This window comes from Chelonia mydas, chromosome 14 (assembly GCF_015237465.2).
Source record: "Chelonia mydas isolate rCheMyd1 chromosome 14, rCheMyd1.pri.v2, whole genome shotgun sequence".
Classification (NCBI taxonomy): Eukaryota; Metazoa; Chordata; order Testudines; family Cheloniidae; genus Chelonia; species Chelonia mydas.
Window position 1 is genome coordinate 31164592 of NC_051254.2, and position 12849 is coordinate 31177440.

At 50.1% G+C, this 12849-nt stretch overlaps 1 protein-coding gene across 2 annotated transcripts in view; it reads left to right on the forward strand.

The window, feature by feature from the left end:
• Positions 1-9430, forward strand: part of LOC102947236 (zinc finger protein 420) — a 28729-nt gene extending 19299 nt beyond the window's left edge. Inside the window, exon 5 of one of the 2 annotated variants that reach the window (XM_037913504.2) lies at positions 379-9430. In XM_037913504.2, the coding sequence (XP_037769432.1) occupies positions 379-2558 (2180 nt within the window). In that variant the 3' untranslated portion in view covers positions 2559-9430. The remainder of the gene's footprint in view (positions 1-378) is intronic. The other variant, XM_037913505.2, reaches the window with a different exon arrangement.
• Positions 9431-12849: the final 3419 nt, after the last annotated feature.

The following is a 12849-nucleotide window of genomic DNA, read 5'->3' on the forward strand; positions in this document are numbered from 1 at the left end:
CACCGTCCCAGTTCAAGGCAAGGAGAGATGGCTTAAGTGAGAGTGAGCAGGCTGCTGTAGACAATTGAGGTGCAGTATAAACGAAAGCAGAATGGTGGTTCCCCCATTGCCTCCTCTTCCCCACCCCCATTCTACCACATGTCACCCAGGTCAGGATTGTCCCCAGCAGCTGTTGGATCCTCCTGGCAGCCATCACTCATGGTTTCCCACAACACCCGAGAATAGTCCCCTCCCCCTGAGAGCTCGGAAGGGCTGGGGGTGGGGCGGATTCAGCTCCTGATTTTTCAATCTCCCCAGCAGCTCTCTGGGCTAATCCCTACCATGGCCAATCTCCCTTCCCCCTCAGCGCAGGGACTGACTTGTGTCTGGGTTCTCCAGCAGGTGATGGGGCGCCAAGTGACAACGAGGAGGAGACCCCCCCTCAGGAAGGCTCTGAGAAGGCGGAGTCACCTGAGGCTTTCCCAGGAAAAACCGAGGGCCCCGATCAGGGTAAAGCCAGCGGGAGCCAGTGCCGGTCAGAAGGGCAGCCACCGCAGCAGAAGAGCCCCGCACCGAGGAAGCAAGAGGGCAAAGCCACTCGCCGTGCTGGCCTCAAGAAGGGGAAAGAGCCCCCACTGTCGCAGCAGCGGGGGGCAGGCGTCTGCACTGAGTGCGGGAAGGACTATGGTTGCGGGCGGGCAGCGCAGCGGGTGCAGACGCCGGAGAAGCCGCACCAGTGTGGGGAGTGTGGGCGCTGCTTCCGTCAGCGCTCCATTCTGGCCAAGCACCAGAAGATCCACACGGGAGAGAAGCCCTACCGCTGCGATGACTGTGGCAAGTGCTTTAGCCGCGGCTCCAACCTGACACAGCACCAGCGTATCCACACCGGTGAGCGCCCCTTCCACTGTGGCGACTGCGGCAAGAGCTTCATCCAGAAGTCGGACCTGGAGCGGCACCAGCGTGTCCACACCGGCGAGCGCCCTTACCAGTGTGGCCAGTGCGGCAAGTGCTTCAGTGTCAGCTCCCACCTGGACCGGCACCGGCGCACCCACCTGGGGGAACAGCGCCGCCACCATGCCTGCGGAGGAGGCAAGGGCTGCAGTGGCAGCCCAGCGGCCCGTCACCGGGCCTGCCAGGCCGAGGGGGAAGAGGAGGAGGAGGCAGTGGCTGCCCACCAGTGTCCCGAGTGTGGGAAGTGCTTTGCCCAGCGGGCCTCACTCTCCAAGCACCGCAAGACCCACAGCGGTGAGCGGCCCTACCAGTGCGGTGACTGCGGCAAGCGCTTCAGCCGCAGCTCCAACCTGACTCAGCACCAGCGCATCCACACCGGCGAGCGCCCCTTCCAGTGCGGTGACTGCGGTAAGCGCTTCATCCAGCGCTCCGACCTGGAGCGGCACCAGCGTGTCCACACCGGCGAGCGGCCCTACACCTGCCCCGACTGCGGCAAGAGTTTCAGCGTCAGCTCCCACCTGGACCGGCACCAGAAGATCCATGCTGCCGAGCAGGCCTCCTACCGTTGCCCCGAGCACCTCAAGGGCTTCCTGGCTGCTCACCAGCATGGCAAACTCTTCAAGTGCTCTGACTGCGGGCGCTGTTTTGGCCAGAGCGCAGCGCTGATCAAGCACCAGCGGGTGCATGCTGGCGACAGGCCCCACCAGTGCATGGACTGCGGGAAGAGCTATGTGGCCAGCGGTGCCAGTCCCAAGGGCCAGGTGGCGGCCGGAGGGAAGCCCCACAAATGCACTGACTGCGGGAAAAGCTTGGGTGGCATCTCGCCTCCCGTGCTGCACCCAAGGCTGCGCGCCCAGCAGTGCATGGACTGCGGGAAGAGCCTGGCAGCGGGGAAGCCCCCGCCACCACCGGCGGAGAAGCCATTCAAGTGCACGGACTGCGGGAAGGGCTTTGGGCAGCGCTCGGCCCTGGTGAAACACCAGCGGATCCACACGGGCGAGAAGCCCTACGCCTGCCCCGACTGCGGGAAGGGCTTCATCCAGAAGTCGGACCTGACCATTCACCGGCGCATGCACACCGGAGAGAAGCCCTACCGCTGCCCCGAGTGTGGGAAGTGCTTCAGCGTCAGTTCCAACCTCATCACCCACCAGCGCACCCACCTGGGCGAGAAGCCCTACCAGTGCTCCGAGTGCGGCAAGAGCTTCATCCAGCGCTCAGAGCTCACCATCCACCAGCGCGTGCATACCGGCGAGAAGCCCTACAAGTGCCCCGAGTGTGGGAAGTGTTTCAGCCGCAGCTCCCACCTCAACCGGCACCAGCGCACCCACGGCGGCGACAAGCCCTCACTGCTCTTCGCCTCCAAGAACTCTGCCACTGCCAGCAACCCCCTGCAGGCCTCCTCTGCCTTCTCCTCTGCCTCCTTCTCGTCCCCACTGGGCACCTCCTCCACCCCCCTCCCCTCCCTGCCCTCTTTCCCTTCCTCCCCCTCGCCCATCTCCATCCCCGCCCTCTCCAACAACCCACTGGATCTGCCCTGGGCCCTGTCCTTCCCATCCCGCGCCTTCCCCCACCCTTCCTTCCCCTCGCCTGCTCCGTCTGGGGCCCCAGCCTCGTCACTGATAAACTAACCGCCCCCCGCAGCCTCTCTGTTGCCCCTCGCTCCCCCTAATTCTTGCCTGCCTCCCTCCTTACTCCCCGTGAATCTTGCCTCTCCCCCTCCAATCTCCCACCTGGCACCCCGTAATCTCAACTCTCCCTCTCCTGGTACCCCATGAATCTCGCCTTTCTCTCCAACTCCCCCATTGTCCCCACTCCTGTTCCCTCCCCCATCCCCACCACCACTTCCAACTCTCTTGCAGTTTCATGGTGAGTCTCGTGATATTTGGCATTTTCCCTAAAGCCCCAGCTCCTAGAGCAGGGGATTTTCATGAGAATTTCAGCTTAGAAAATTTCTCATCCTCCTGGTTGCAGAGAAAAGCAGGAAAACATGATCCCTGGCGGCTCGGACACCAGAAGGCAAATAATCTCAACGCTGAATTTAGTATTTTTAAGCCAATTTCCTGATTGTTTTGGGGCCTGGCTCCTGCTTTTTGAAGGTGTGGGGCTGGTGATACTGCAATGGGGCCATGGCTATGAAGCTGGTCTTGTCTTTCTCCAGTCCTTCTTTTCCTTCAGCATTCACGCCATCCACCTCCTCTCCCCTTACCATCCCTTTGACCTTTCCCCTGGACTGGCTCCTCCCCTTCTCCCTTCCCATGTCCCCAGTGCCTGTACGAGTGACCCCTCCGATTCTGCTGCATGACATCCTCATTCAGCCCTGCAGCGCTGGACCAGATCCCCTCCCTGGCTCATCACCAGCTTTGGCCCCTCTCTGGACAAGGCAGGTGCTGAGCCCTCTCCATCTCTGATCCTCTCCATCTTCACTCCGTGTGATCCCCACAGGGATCATGGTGCTGTCGTAAAAGGACTCTTAGGAGGCCCAGGTCAGAATGGAAAGGCAGATAGGCTGAGACTGGAAGCATCCTGTGCTGAGAGCAGCAGCAAAGTCCCATGCTCCTCCGGTGAGTGGAATGAACAATTCAATCCCTACCCTGCAGAGGTTCAAGTGTCCAGAGACACAACAGCCTAGCAAGTCGAGCCATTGACTGCATGGGCTACTGGAGTGCTGGCATCTCCATACTTGTAGATTAAGCATAGGTTGGCAGGGGAAGGTTAAGGTTAGAGCTGGTCAACATTTGTCACGTTTTGATGAAAAATTATGTTGACCTTTTGAATTTTGATTAAAAAGAAAAGAGAAGAAATTAATTTTCCAACATTGATTGTGAATTCCTCCCCCCTCCTTTTTTTTTTTTCTTTTTGAACATCTCTAGAGCATGGCCAACATTGTCTGGAATTTCAAAACTTCTGTGCAAATTTTAGAATGAAATTTTGAAAACTGGACCTGAAATTTTTATTTTTATTATTTTTTTGCTTCCCCTCCCCTTCCACCCTGTTTTTCGACTGCCTCTAGTTAGGATCATCACTGAAAAGCTAGGTAACAGTTCTCACTCAAACTAATTTCATTTGGCTTGTCCCATATTTCTGCTGCCATGTTGGATCAGTTACTATCTCTGACTGCTCTTGCGACTCTGTTTTCCAAGTCTGTTTCGATTTTCCTTTTTTAAAATTTTTGTAACCTTGTAAATAGCCCGGTGATAGTTTTAGACTCTGTAAATATTTTTTAAAAATCTATTTTCCTGTTACTCGTAGAGGAGAATGCTGTGTTTTAAACACCTGCTGTACTGTAATGAAGAAGGGAGGACTGATCTGGACTTAGCCACCCTCCGAGCACACTACTTGATACCCAAAGAGAGATTCCCCTTCAGCCCTGGACCATTTAAGAGACTAAAGAGTCAGTGTGGTAGCATCAAATACTTTAGACTACTTAAATCCATATTTAGGCTGGTGTATCCAACCACCAAGTGTCCAGCATATCCCAAATCACCCTTGCATTTTGCAACTGCTGTCACATATTCCCACATCCCAGCTGGAATTTCATGCGCCCCCCCACCCCCAAGTGTTTGCCTTCAGCTCCCTCTTTCTGCCACACGTGAGCAGGCAAGGCGCCTCCCTGGCTTGCCTTTCGCTATCCCCTGGTGCTGGATCCCAGCAGGGAAGGAACGCATGGGAAAACCAGAAGGCAGCAGCAGTGGGCCCAGCTGGCAGGGGTGGAATATGAGGAGATTCAGTACAAGCCACATGATCCCCTGGCTGCCTCCCAGACAGCAGCCCTGATACTTCAGGATCCATCCCCCCCAGCATTTTCAGCACCCTTCAGACAGGACCGAGACGCTCTCTCCAGCACTCAACAACCCACCCTACTCCCTGCAGCTTGCCAAGGTTTGTGCAGCCTCATGTCCTGCCCCATCATTGCTGTGGGCACCGCAGTGTTAGAAGATAACATAAGAACGGCCGTATTGGGTCAGACCAAAGGTCCATCTAGCCCAGTATCCTGTCTTCCAACAGTGGCCAATGCCAGGTGCCCCAGAGGGAATGAACAGGCAATCATCAAGTGATCCATCCCCTGTCACCCATTCCCAGCTCCTGGCAAACAGAGGCTAGGGACACAATCCTGGCTAATAGCCATTGATGGACCTATCCTCCATGAATTTATTTAGTTCTTTTTTGAACCCTGCTATAGTCTTGGCCTTCACAACATCCTCTGGCAAAGAGTTCCACAGGTTGACTGTGCATTGTGTGAAAAAATACTTCCTTTTGTTTGTTTTAAACCTGCTACCTATTAATTTCATTTGGTGACCCCTAATTCTTGTGTTATGAGAAGGAGTAAATAACACTTTCTTATTTACTTTCTTCACACCAGTCATGATTTTATAGACCTCTATCATATCTCCTCTTAGTTGTCTTTTTTCCAAGCTGAAAAGTCCCAGTCTTATCTGTCCTTGTATGACAGCTGTTCCATACCCCTGTTCATTTTTGTCGCCCTTTTCTGAACCTTTTCCAATTCCAGTATATCTTTTTTGAGATGAGGCGACCACATCTGCATGCAGTATTCAAGATGTGGGCATATCATGGATTTATAAAGAGGCAATATGATATTTTCTAATCCCTGTCTTAATGATTCCCAACATTCTGTTTGCCAGAAGCTGCAGTTAATGAGGACGTGCAAAGTGGTTGCAAGCATGCAGATTAACTCTTTAAATCATTAGAGAACCAAGGTGGGTGAGGTAATATCTTTTATTGGACCAACGTCCATTGGTGAGAGAGACACGCTTATAAGCTACAGAGAGCTCTTCTTCAGATCTGGGAAACTTAGCCCTGGTCTACGCTGCAGAATTACTTGATATAACTACATCACTCAGGAGTGTGAATGATCCACACCCCTCAGCGACATAGTTATACTGGCCAGACAATCACTACGCTCTTGAATGAGCTCACACAGAAAAATGATAAAGGACAAAACCTCTATCACCAGTGAACACTTGCCACAAAGTGATCCCCCCGTAGCTGACCTCTCAGGCCTCATCCGCAAAGGAACCTGCTGAACACCTTCAAAACATGAGCCTGGGCGTTTAAATTCATCACTGTGCTAGACACCTAAAGTCATGGTCTTGATAAAGACACTGGATTCATGGCTTGTTCTGTTTATGTAACCCGCTAACCCCCTTCTTGTTCTGTGACCTCAAGGGTGTTAGTCAAATTTTGCCTTGAATGGTCCCTTAGAATAGTGGCTAACGACTTCTGCTGAACTAGCTGTTCGAGCTCGTACTTCGCTGTGACGCTCTGAGCCCTGGTCTGCACCGCAGAATTACCTCGGCGTAACTGCATCACTCAGAGGTGGTGCTGTCCTGGCCTAAATGCCAGTGTAGACAGTGCTATGTTGGCAGGATAGCTGTCACTGGTTAACTATTCCACGGGGAGAGCTCTCTTGTCAGCGCAGAGCGTTTTCATTGAAGCACTGCAGCTGCGCCGATGCAGAGTTTTAAATGTAGACTTCCCCTGAGTACCTTTCCCAGACCTGAAGGAGAGCTCCCTGGGGCTCGAGAGCGTGTCTCTCTCCCCAGCAGAAGTTTGTCCAATAAAAGGTATTACCTCACCCACCTTGTCTTTCTAACATCCTGGGACCAACGCGGCTACAACAACACTGCATACATCATCACATCTTTGGAAAACTCCAGCCTAAATGAGTGGCCTAATTTTTCAGAGGTGCTGTGCTCCTGGCCCATGACTGGGGCCCCAAGCATTACACCCATGATAGTAATAAATGAAATACTGCTGCTTCTCCTTGACATTGATAGTCTTTATGGCTGTCCAGTGCCCCTGAGAACCAGGCAGCTTTCATTTAGATGCCTTCATATGGCTATAGGGGCCAGATCCTCAGCTGGTGTACATTAGTGTTGTCATTGACCTGAAGGCAGTGAAAAACTCCAACTGAGAATTCTATTCTATTCTATTCTGTTCTGTTCTGTTCTATTCTAGTAAAGAAGTGGTTTTTTACCCACAAAAGCTTATGCCCAAATAAATCTGTTAGTCTTTAAGGTGCCACCGGACTCCTCATTGTTTTTATGGATACAGACTAACGCTGTTACCCCCTGCTACTATTCTACTCTAGTGGTTTTTATATCACGTTCATCACAGTAGCATCTGAGTGCCTTTCAGTAGTGCATGAAATATCTGTCTAATATCTAACAGTTTAGGCACCGAGGTCTAAGCATTTGGGCCTAAATATGTTTTTAAACCTCCCATAAAAAGACCCAGAAAATTGTATTGTACAGCTGACTAAAGAACCAGGCTTCATTTGGACTCTTGTGTTGTTTTGGGATGATCCTAGCTTTTTTGTGGGTCATGAAAGAGAAGGAAAATGAGATTTGGAATCCCCAAGCACTTTCAAATTTGGGTTTTGGCTTGAGCGTCTGTTTCTGACAAAGTGGGGTTTGGTGCTTCAGTGTACAAACACCCCACAGCCCAGTGAAAAAACCAGTCCTCCCACGGAGTCTATGAATGGGTTTTGCATCATCAGAATGGGAAACTTCCAACCAGAATGCAAGTGCCAGCTGATCCAGAGTTCTGTTAGAATATTCAGAGCTACTTGGTCCAGGAAGTTCCTTGTTCTTAAAGAAACAGACACTTGAAGTGACAGAAGAAAACTTTTGTCGTTTTTGGTTTGAAGTTTGATTTAATGTATATGGTGAGGAACCATAAAATCAATTGACCTGATTAAGTGACAAACATTAAACTTAGATGTTAAATTATTTACAGCCTTTAATTTTGTGCTAGCACCTTAGGTGCCACAATGACAGGATGCTTTGAAGACAGACACTTAGATAGACCTGTTAAGTAGAAAGACAGGTGGAAAGACACGGGATATCAAGAAAGAACTGTATCAGGAGAGGTATAGCCTACATAACAGAGGCCTTTGTGCAACCTGAGACTCAACCTCCTGTGTGAACTAGAAGACCAAAAGATTGAGACTCGTGATCTTGTTCATCAATAAGGATGGGGTGTTTTTTGGTGGGAGACCAGTGTGTGGTATTGCAACTGGAACTGGAAATGTTACACATGGAATGGAACCCTTGACAACCACAGAAGTATCAATGCCAGGAGGAACAGTACATTGACAAGGAGCGAGATCTCGAGGGATGGCATTGTCAGGAAGAGCCACAGGACTGTCACAGTCATGAGCAGAGAGACTGTTCCAGCAGCTGTTTGTCTTTCACCTGAGGGTGATGATGACAGATGAAGAATAACCTCCACAGCTTTAAACAGTTATTCTGTAAACACACTACTGAGGGATGCCTGATCTGGGGTGGGTTTGTTATGTGCCTTCCAAAAAGTTTGTGAACGGTGCAAATTGAAAGAAGAAACAGGAGTTTTTCACCTGTCACTGCTGTTTCTGGGGAAGCACGTAAGGCTGATGCTAGAACGAGCTCTTGTGCTAAAAAATGAAAGCTGTTCTGCTGGTGATGGAAGCACAGTGCAGATGCTTCTGCCTGCTCAGTAAAGGGGCTGGTACAAATTGTATGCAGGGTTTCTGTGCCAGTGACTTTGAGAGGCCGTCAGAGGTGTCTCCCTAGAAAAACTGAAACGTATCTCTTCGTGGACAGTTTGAAGGCATGTTACAGGGATCTGAAAGCTGAACCCAGTCAGAAAGCCCGATGGACTGGTAGATCAGTATCGTGTCTGCCAAGGGCTCCATGGCACTGTCAGTCCTTGGAAACACCAGCCAGTTTGCCTGCTGGTGCTTCCCTTTGGAATGATAAATGCTCCAGCGGCATTTCAAAGGATGGCCAACAAAGAGGCCCCAGGGCTGAATGGGAATACATTTGTCTGCAGCTAGAGGTGTGAGGTGTGCCCAAGCCATGGACCAACTCTGTCTACGAGGCCACTACCGACAGCAGCAGACCTGTTGCTGGGGTGCTAAAGTGGTGAGCCTGCTAGAGTGGGGGGTACCAAAGACTGGCCCACTATGAAGAAGGCTTTTTGGGAGCAGGGGGGTTACTGCTGCAGTACCATTGGGAGCACCATACGCAGAACAGCATGCTCTGAACCGCATCCAGCCGAAGGAGACAGAAGGCTGTATTGAGAATGTCACTGGAAACGTAATGAGGGTGTTTTGAGAAATGATTCCCTGAGTCTGCTCTCGCTGAAATCAATGGCAAAACTAGGCAGCTTGATCCAACGCCACTTGCCTTTGAAAATCCCAGCCCCTAAGGCCACGTCCTAAAGGGTCAACCCCCACCCCCCCCCAGCTTGGATACTGTGGCCAACGGTCTTCCACACATAGGAGAAAGGATGTGGCAGAAATAGAGACGTGATGCAGAAGAGCAAAGAAAAATATCAGGGTCTTGGATAGATTTATAAAGGTCAGGACTTAGTGTAGAGGTGAGGTAGAATGATGGAGGAAATGAACGGTTCAGCGGGGTGCTCCCCTTCATGCAATTCCCATAACACAACCACCATAGGGGGCACATGGTGGAATTGAAAAAGCCACCTATTTAAAGATGATAAAAGAAAAAAAGTAATTGTACCCAATGTGTAATTAACCTGTGGAACTTGTTCCCGCTAGATACTACTCTGCCCATTGCCACAGTAATAAGTGTTTCATAAAAACTTTAAGAAAAGGAGTACTTGTGGCACCTTAGAGACTAACCAATTTATTTGAGCATGAGCTGTAGCTCATGAAAGCTCATGCTCAAATAAATTGGTTAGTCTCTAAGGTGCCACAAGTACTCCTTTTCTTTTTGCGAATACAGACTAACACGGCTATTACTCTGAAACCTATAAAAACTTTAGTCATGAATGGACTACATTTTCCAAAGTGGCTTAAGACGCCTTTGAAAGTGGCCTGGTTTTCAGAAAGGTGCTGAGTCCCCACTCTCTGAAAAGCAGTCCCCGGAAAGGGTCTCAAGTCATGCTTCCAAAAATGGAGGCAACCAAAATCAATAGTCACTTCAGAAAAAGTAGGCCTGCTGCAGGTAACGAGCTCTGCCATTCCACGACCAAAGCGAAAAATGCGGGCATGTTATAAACGCTCCTGCTCCTGGGCACGAGCCAGTCACTGGCTGATGGAGGTGAGGAACAAAATTCCCCGGGGCAGGGAATTGTATAAATGCACCTTTGTCTAAAGCAGCTGATGCTGGCCGCTGTGAGAGACAGGATACGGGGCTATGTGGAGCCCTAATCCAGTGTAACAATTCCTCCATTCCGAGGGCAGGAGCAGGTTTTAACTCACTAAAGTGAATGGTAGAGATTGGGACACCTCTGTAGGCAGCATTACTGGAATATTATGTCCAGACCAAAAAACTCCTGTTCACTAGTTAAACCTTTTCAACAGACCTAGTGTCAGGGTCCTTGTAGCATTGCTATTCCAAGATAATACAATGACTTTGCACACCAATGAGTTGCTGTGAAAATGGGGCCGAATGATGCTAAACATAGGGTTGCCAACTCTCACAATTTTAGCATGAGTCTCATGACATTTGGTGTTTTCCTTTAAGCCCCAGCTCCTGGAGGCATGTGATTAGGGGTGAATCTGACCTTTCATTTAAAACACTTTCTAGCCTTCGTGGTTGAAGAGAAAAACTTGAAAATGGGCCCCGAGTATGAACCTAAAGGCTCTGAAACAGGAAAGCGAATAAAAATCCCTAAATTGATTTTTTTTTAAAAAGAACCTCTTGATTTTTTAAATCAGTCTGATGATATTTGGAGCTTGACTCTTGAATTTTTTAACATCTTGGGATTGGCAGTGCTGTAAATGTGTCCTGGGGCCATAGGAAATCTAAGCCAGGTCATGGAAAGAAAAAGGGAGGGATGAAAATGGATGGGCAGGTGACAAAGATTTTTAGCCACATGCACTGCCAAAGAAATGCACTCTGCCTTTTCTCTTGATGGGAATAAAGAGGCAGCTGAAGTGCGGTTCTATCTTGGGAAAGTGACTGCAAAATTGTATCAGGTTTATCATCTCTCAGTAACTCCTCAGTGGAGAAGTCGAAAGATCCTGCTTTTAAATGCAAGCCCCTCAAACTCAGCCTAGGAGCTGAGCTCTTTCTGTATCGTCAACACTGACACTTAGTCTGCAACTGGACTTAGCTCTGGAGATGATGCACGAGCCAGATGCGAAGCCAGGGAGAGGGATGGTCTGGTCTGGTCTGGTCTGGAGGGGCTGAGCACAGGGCTGGGCTGGGGAAGCCCTCAGTTCCAATCCTCACTCTGCCAGAGATCTCTGTCTGGGGTGGGGTTAGTCATTGTTGCCGCCTTCTGCCTCAGTTTCTCCATCTGTAAAATAGGGAGGGCAGGGGGATAACAGTGCTTCCCACCCACCTTGCATTGGCACTGTGAGGGTGAATTGTGTAACATCTGCTCCGCACTTTGAGCCTGTAATTCGCTATATCCCTTCTGAGTCATGCTATCCGGAGTATAAAGTAGGGAAAACTTACTCACTTGCTCCAGAAAAGACATACATGGGGAATAGGTTGATGCAGGAAGAAGAGGCAAATTTAAACTCTGTCTAACCCTTTTCTCATTGTAGCATCTCACACACCCCTGTGAGGTAGGCAAAGACTAACATGCCCATGTTACAGATGGGGAATGGAGGCACAGAGACGCTATGGGGCAGACCACACTACATACATCACTCTAGCAATCTTGGCTGAGTCCCCACCTCCCTGTTTTCCCAGTATAGTTAAACCACCTCCTCGAACGACATAAAGTATGCCAGCAAAAGGGCTCGCTGGCCAGGGTAAGCTGTGGCTAGGTGGGGGTTTGCCGGCACAGCTCTGGGGACACAATTTTGTCTCACTCCCAACTGACAAAGCTTTGCTGGAAAAACATGGGGCTTGTCTACACTGCGACGTTGTCAACAAAACTGTGTCGACACAGGCTTATTGCTAAAAGCTGCATCGTGTAGACAAGCCCTTGGTAGCATAGACCTGGCCTAAGTGATTTTCTCAAGGTCATGCAGAAAGGCGGTGGTAGAGAAGGGGCTTGAACCAAGAGCTGGGGAGTCCCAAGCCAGTGATCTAACTACTGGGCCATCCTTGCTCCCTGAAAAGCTGCTCTTGAGAGCAATACTGCACTTGGTGGTTCAGCATCTTTGCTGAAGGCCGAAGGACTGGCCCAGCGTAGGGTTTGTCTGCGGGGGAGGAGAAATGACTAGCGTAGCTTTAGCACAATAACTATTGTACGATAGCTCTTCTAGAATAACACTCCAGTGTGGACACGCTATTGGGAAATAAAAAGTGACTTTATTCTGGAGTCAGCACTCCATGTAATTATTCCGAAATAAAAACACCTTTATTTTGGACAAGAGTATCCACCTGGGGGAGTTAGGATGGAATAGCTAAACTAGACCGGAGTGGAATAGCCATGTCAGGAAATCTCTCCCATGTTGACAAGTCTTCAGTACCTGCCCTAAACGCTCTCACATGTCCCTCCTGGACAGCGGAGGCAGGACAGGCTGCGTATTTGCCTGGGTGAGGGATGATGGGAACATCCAATCTCCGGGACGAGGATCCTAGATGCGGAGCTGGTTGATGGTTATAGAAGCAAACAAGTTTCATTTTGATAGTCCTGTATTATATACTTGTGTGTCGGCGCTTCGGAGTGTTTTTATGAGTGTTGCTGTTTGTTTTCTGAGCCTGTTTTCATTTTGCTATGCTTTTGTACCCTCTGTAAATAGCCCAGGCAGTAGCGTTAGAGCCTGTAAATAAATAAACTCAACCTTTTTATCTGTTTGTCCCCAACCTTGTGGAGGCTGCTTTATTGGAACTCCTTGTTGCCACGTGCTGAAGAAGAGAGCAGAGCTAAAGGAGACATCCTTGAGCCCTGGAGAAGCTAAGCCCATGCCTGGTCTATTCGGGGTTGGCTACACTAGGGGAATTTGCACTGGTGTGACTATAGCAATGCACTGGGGAGCTCGCTGGT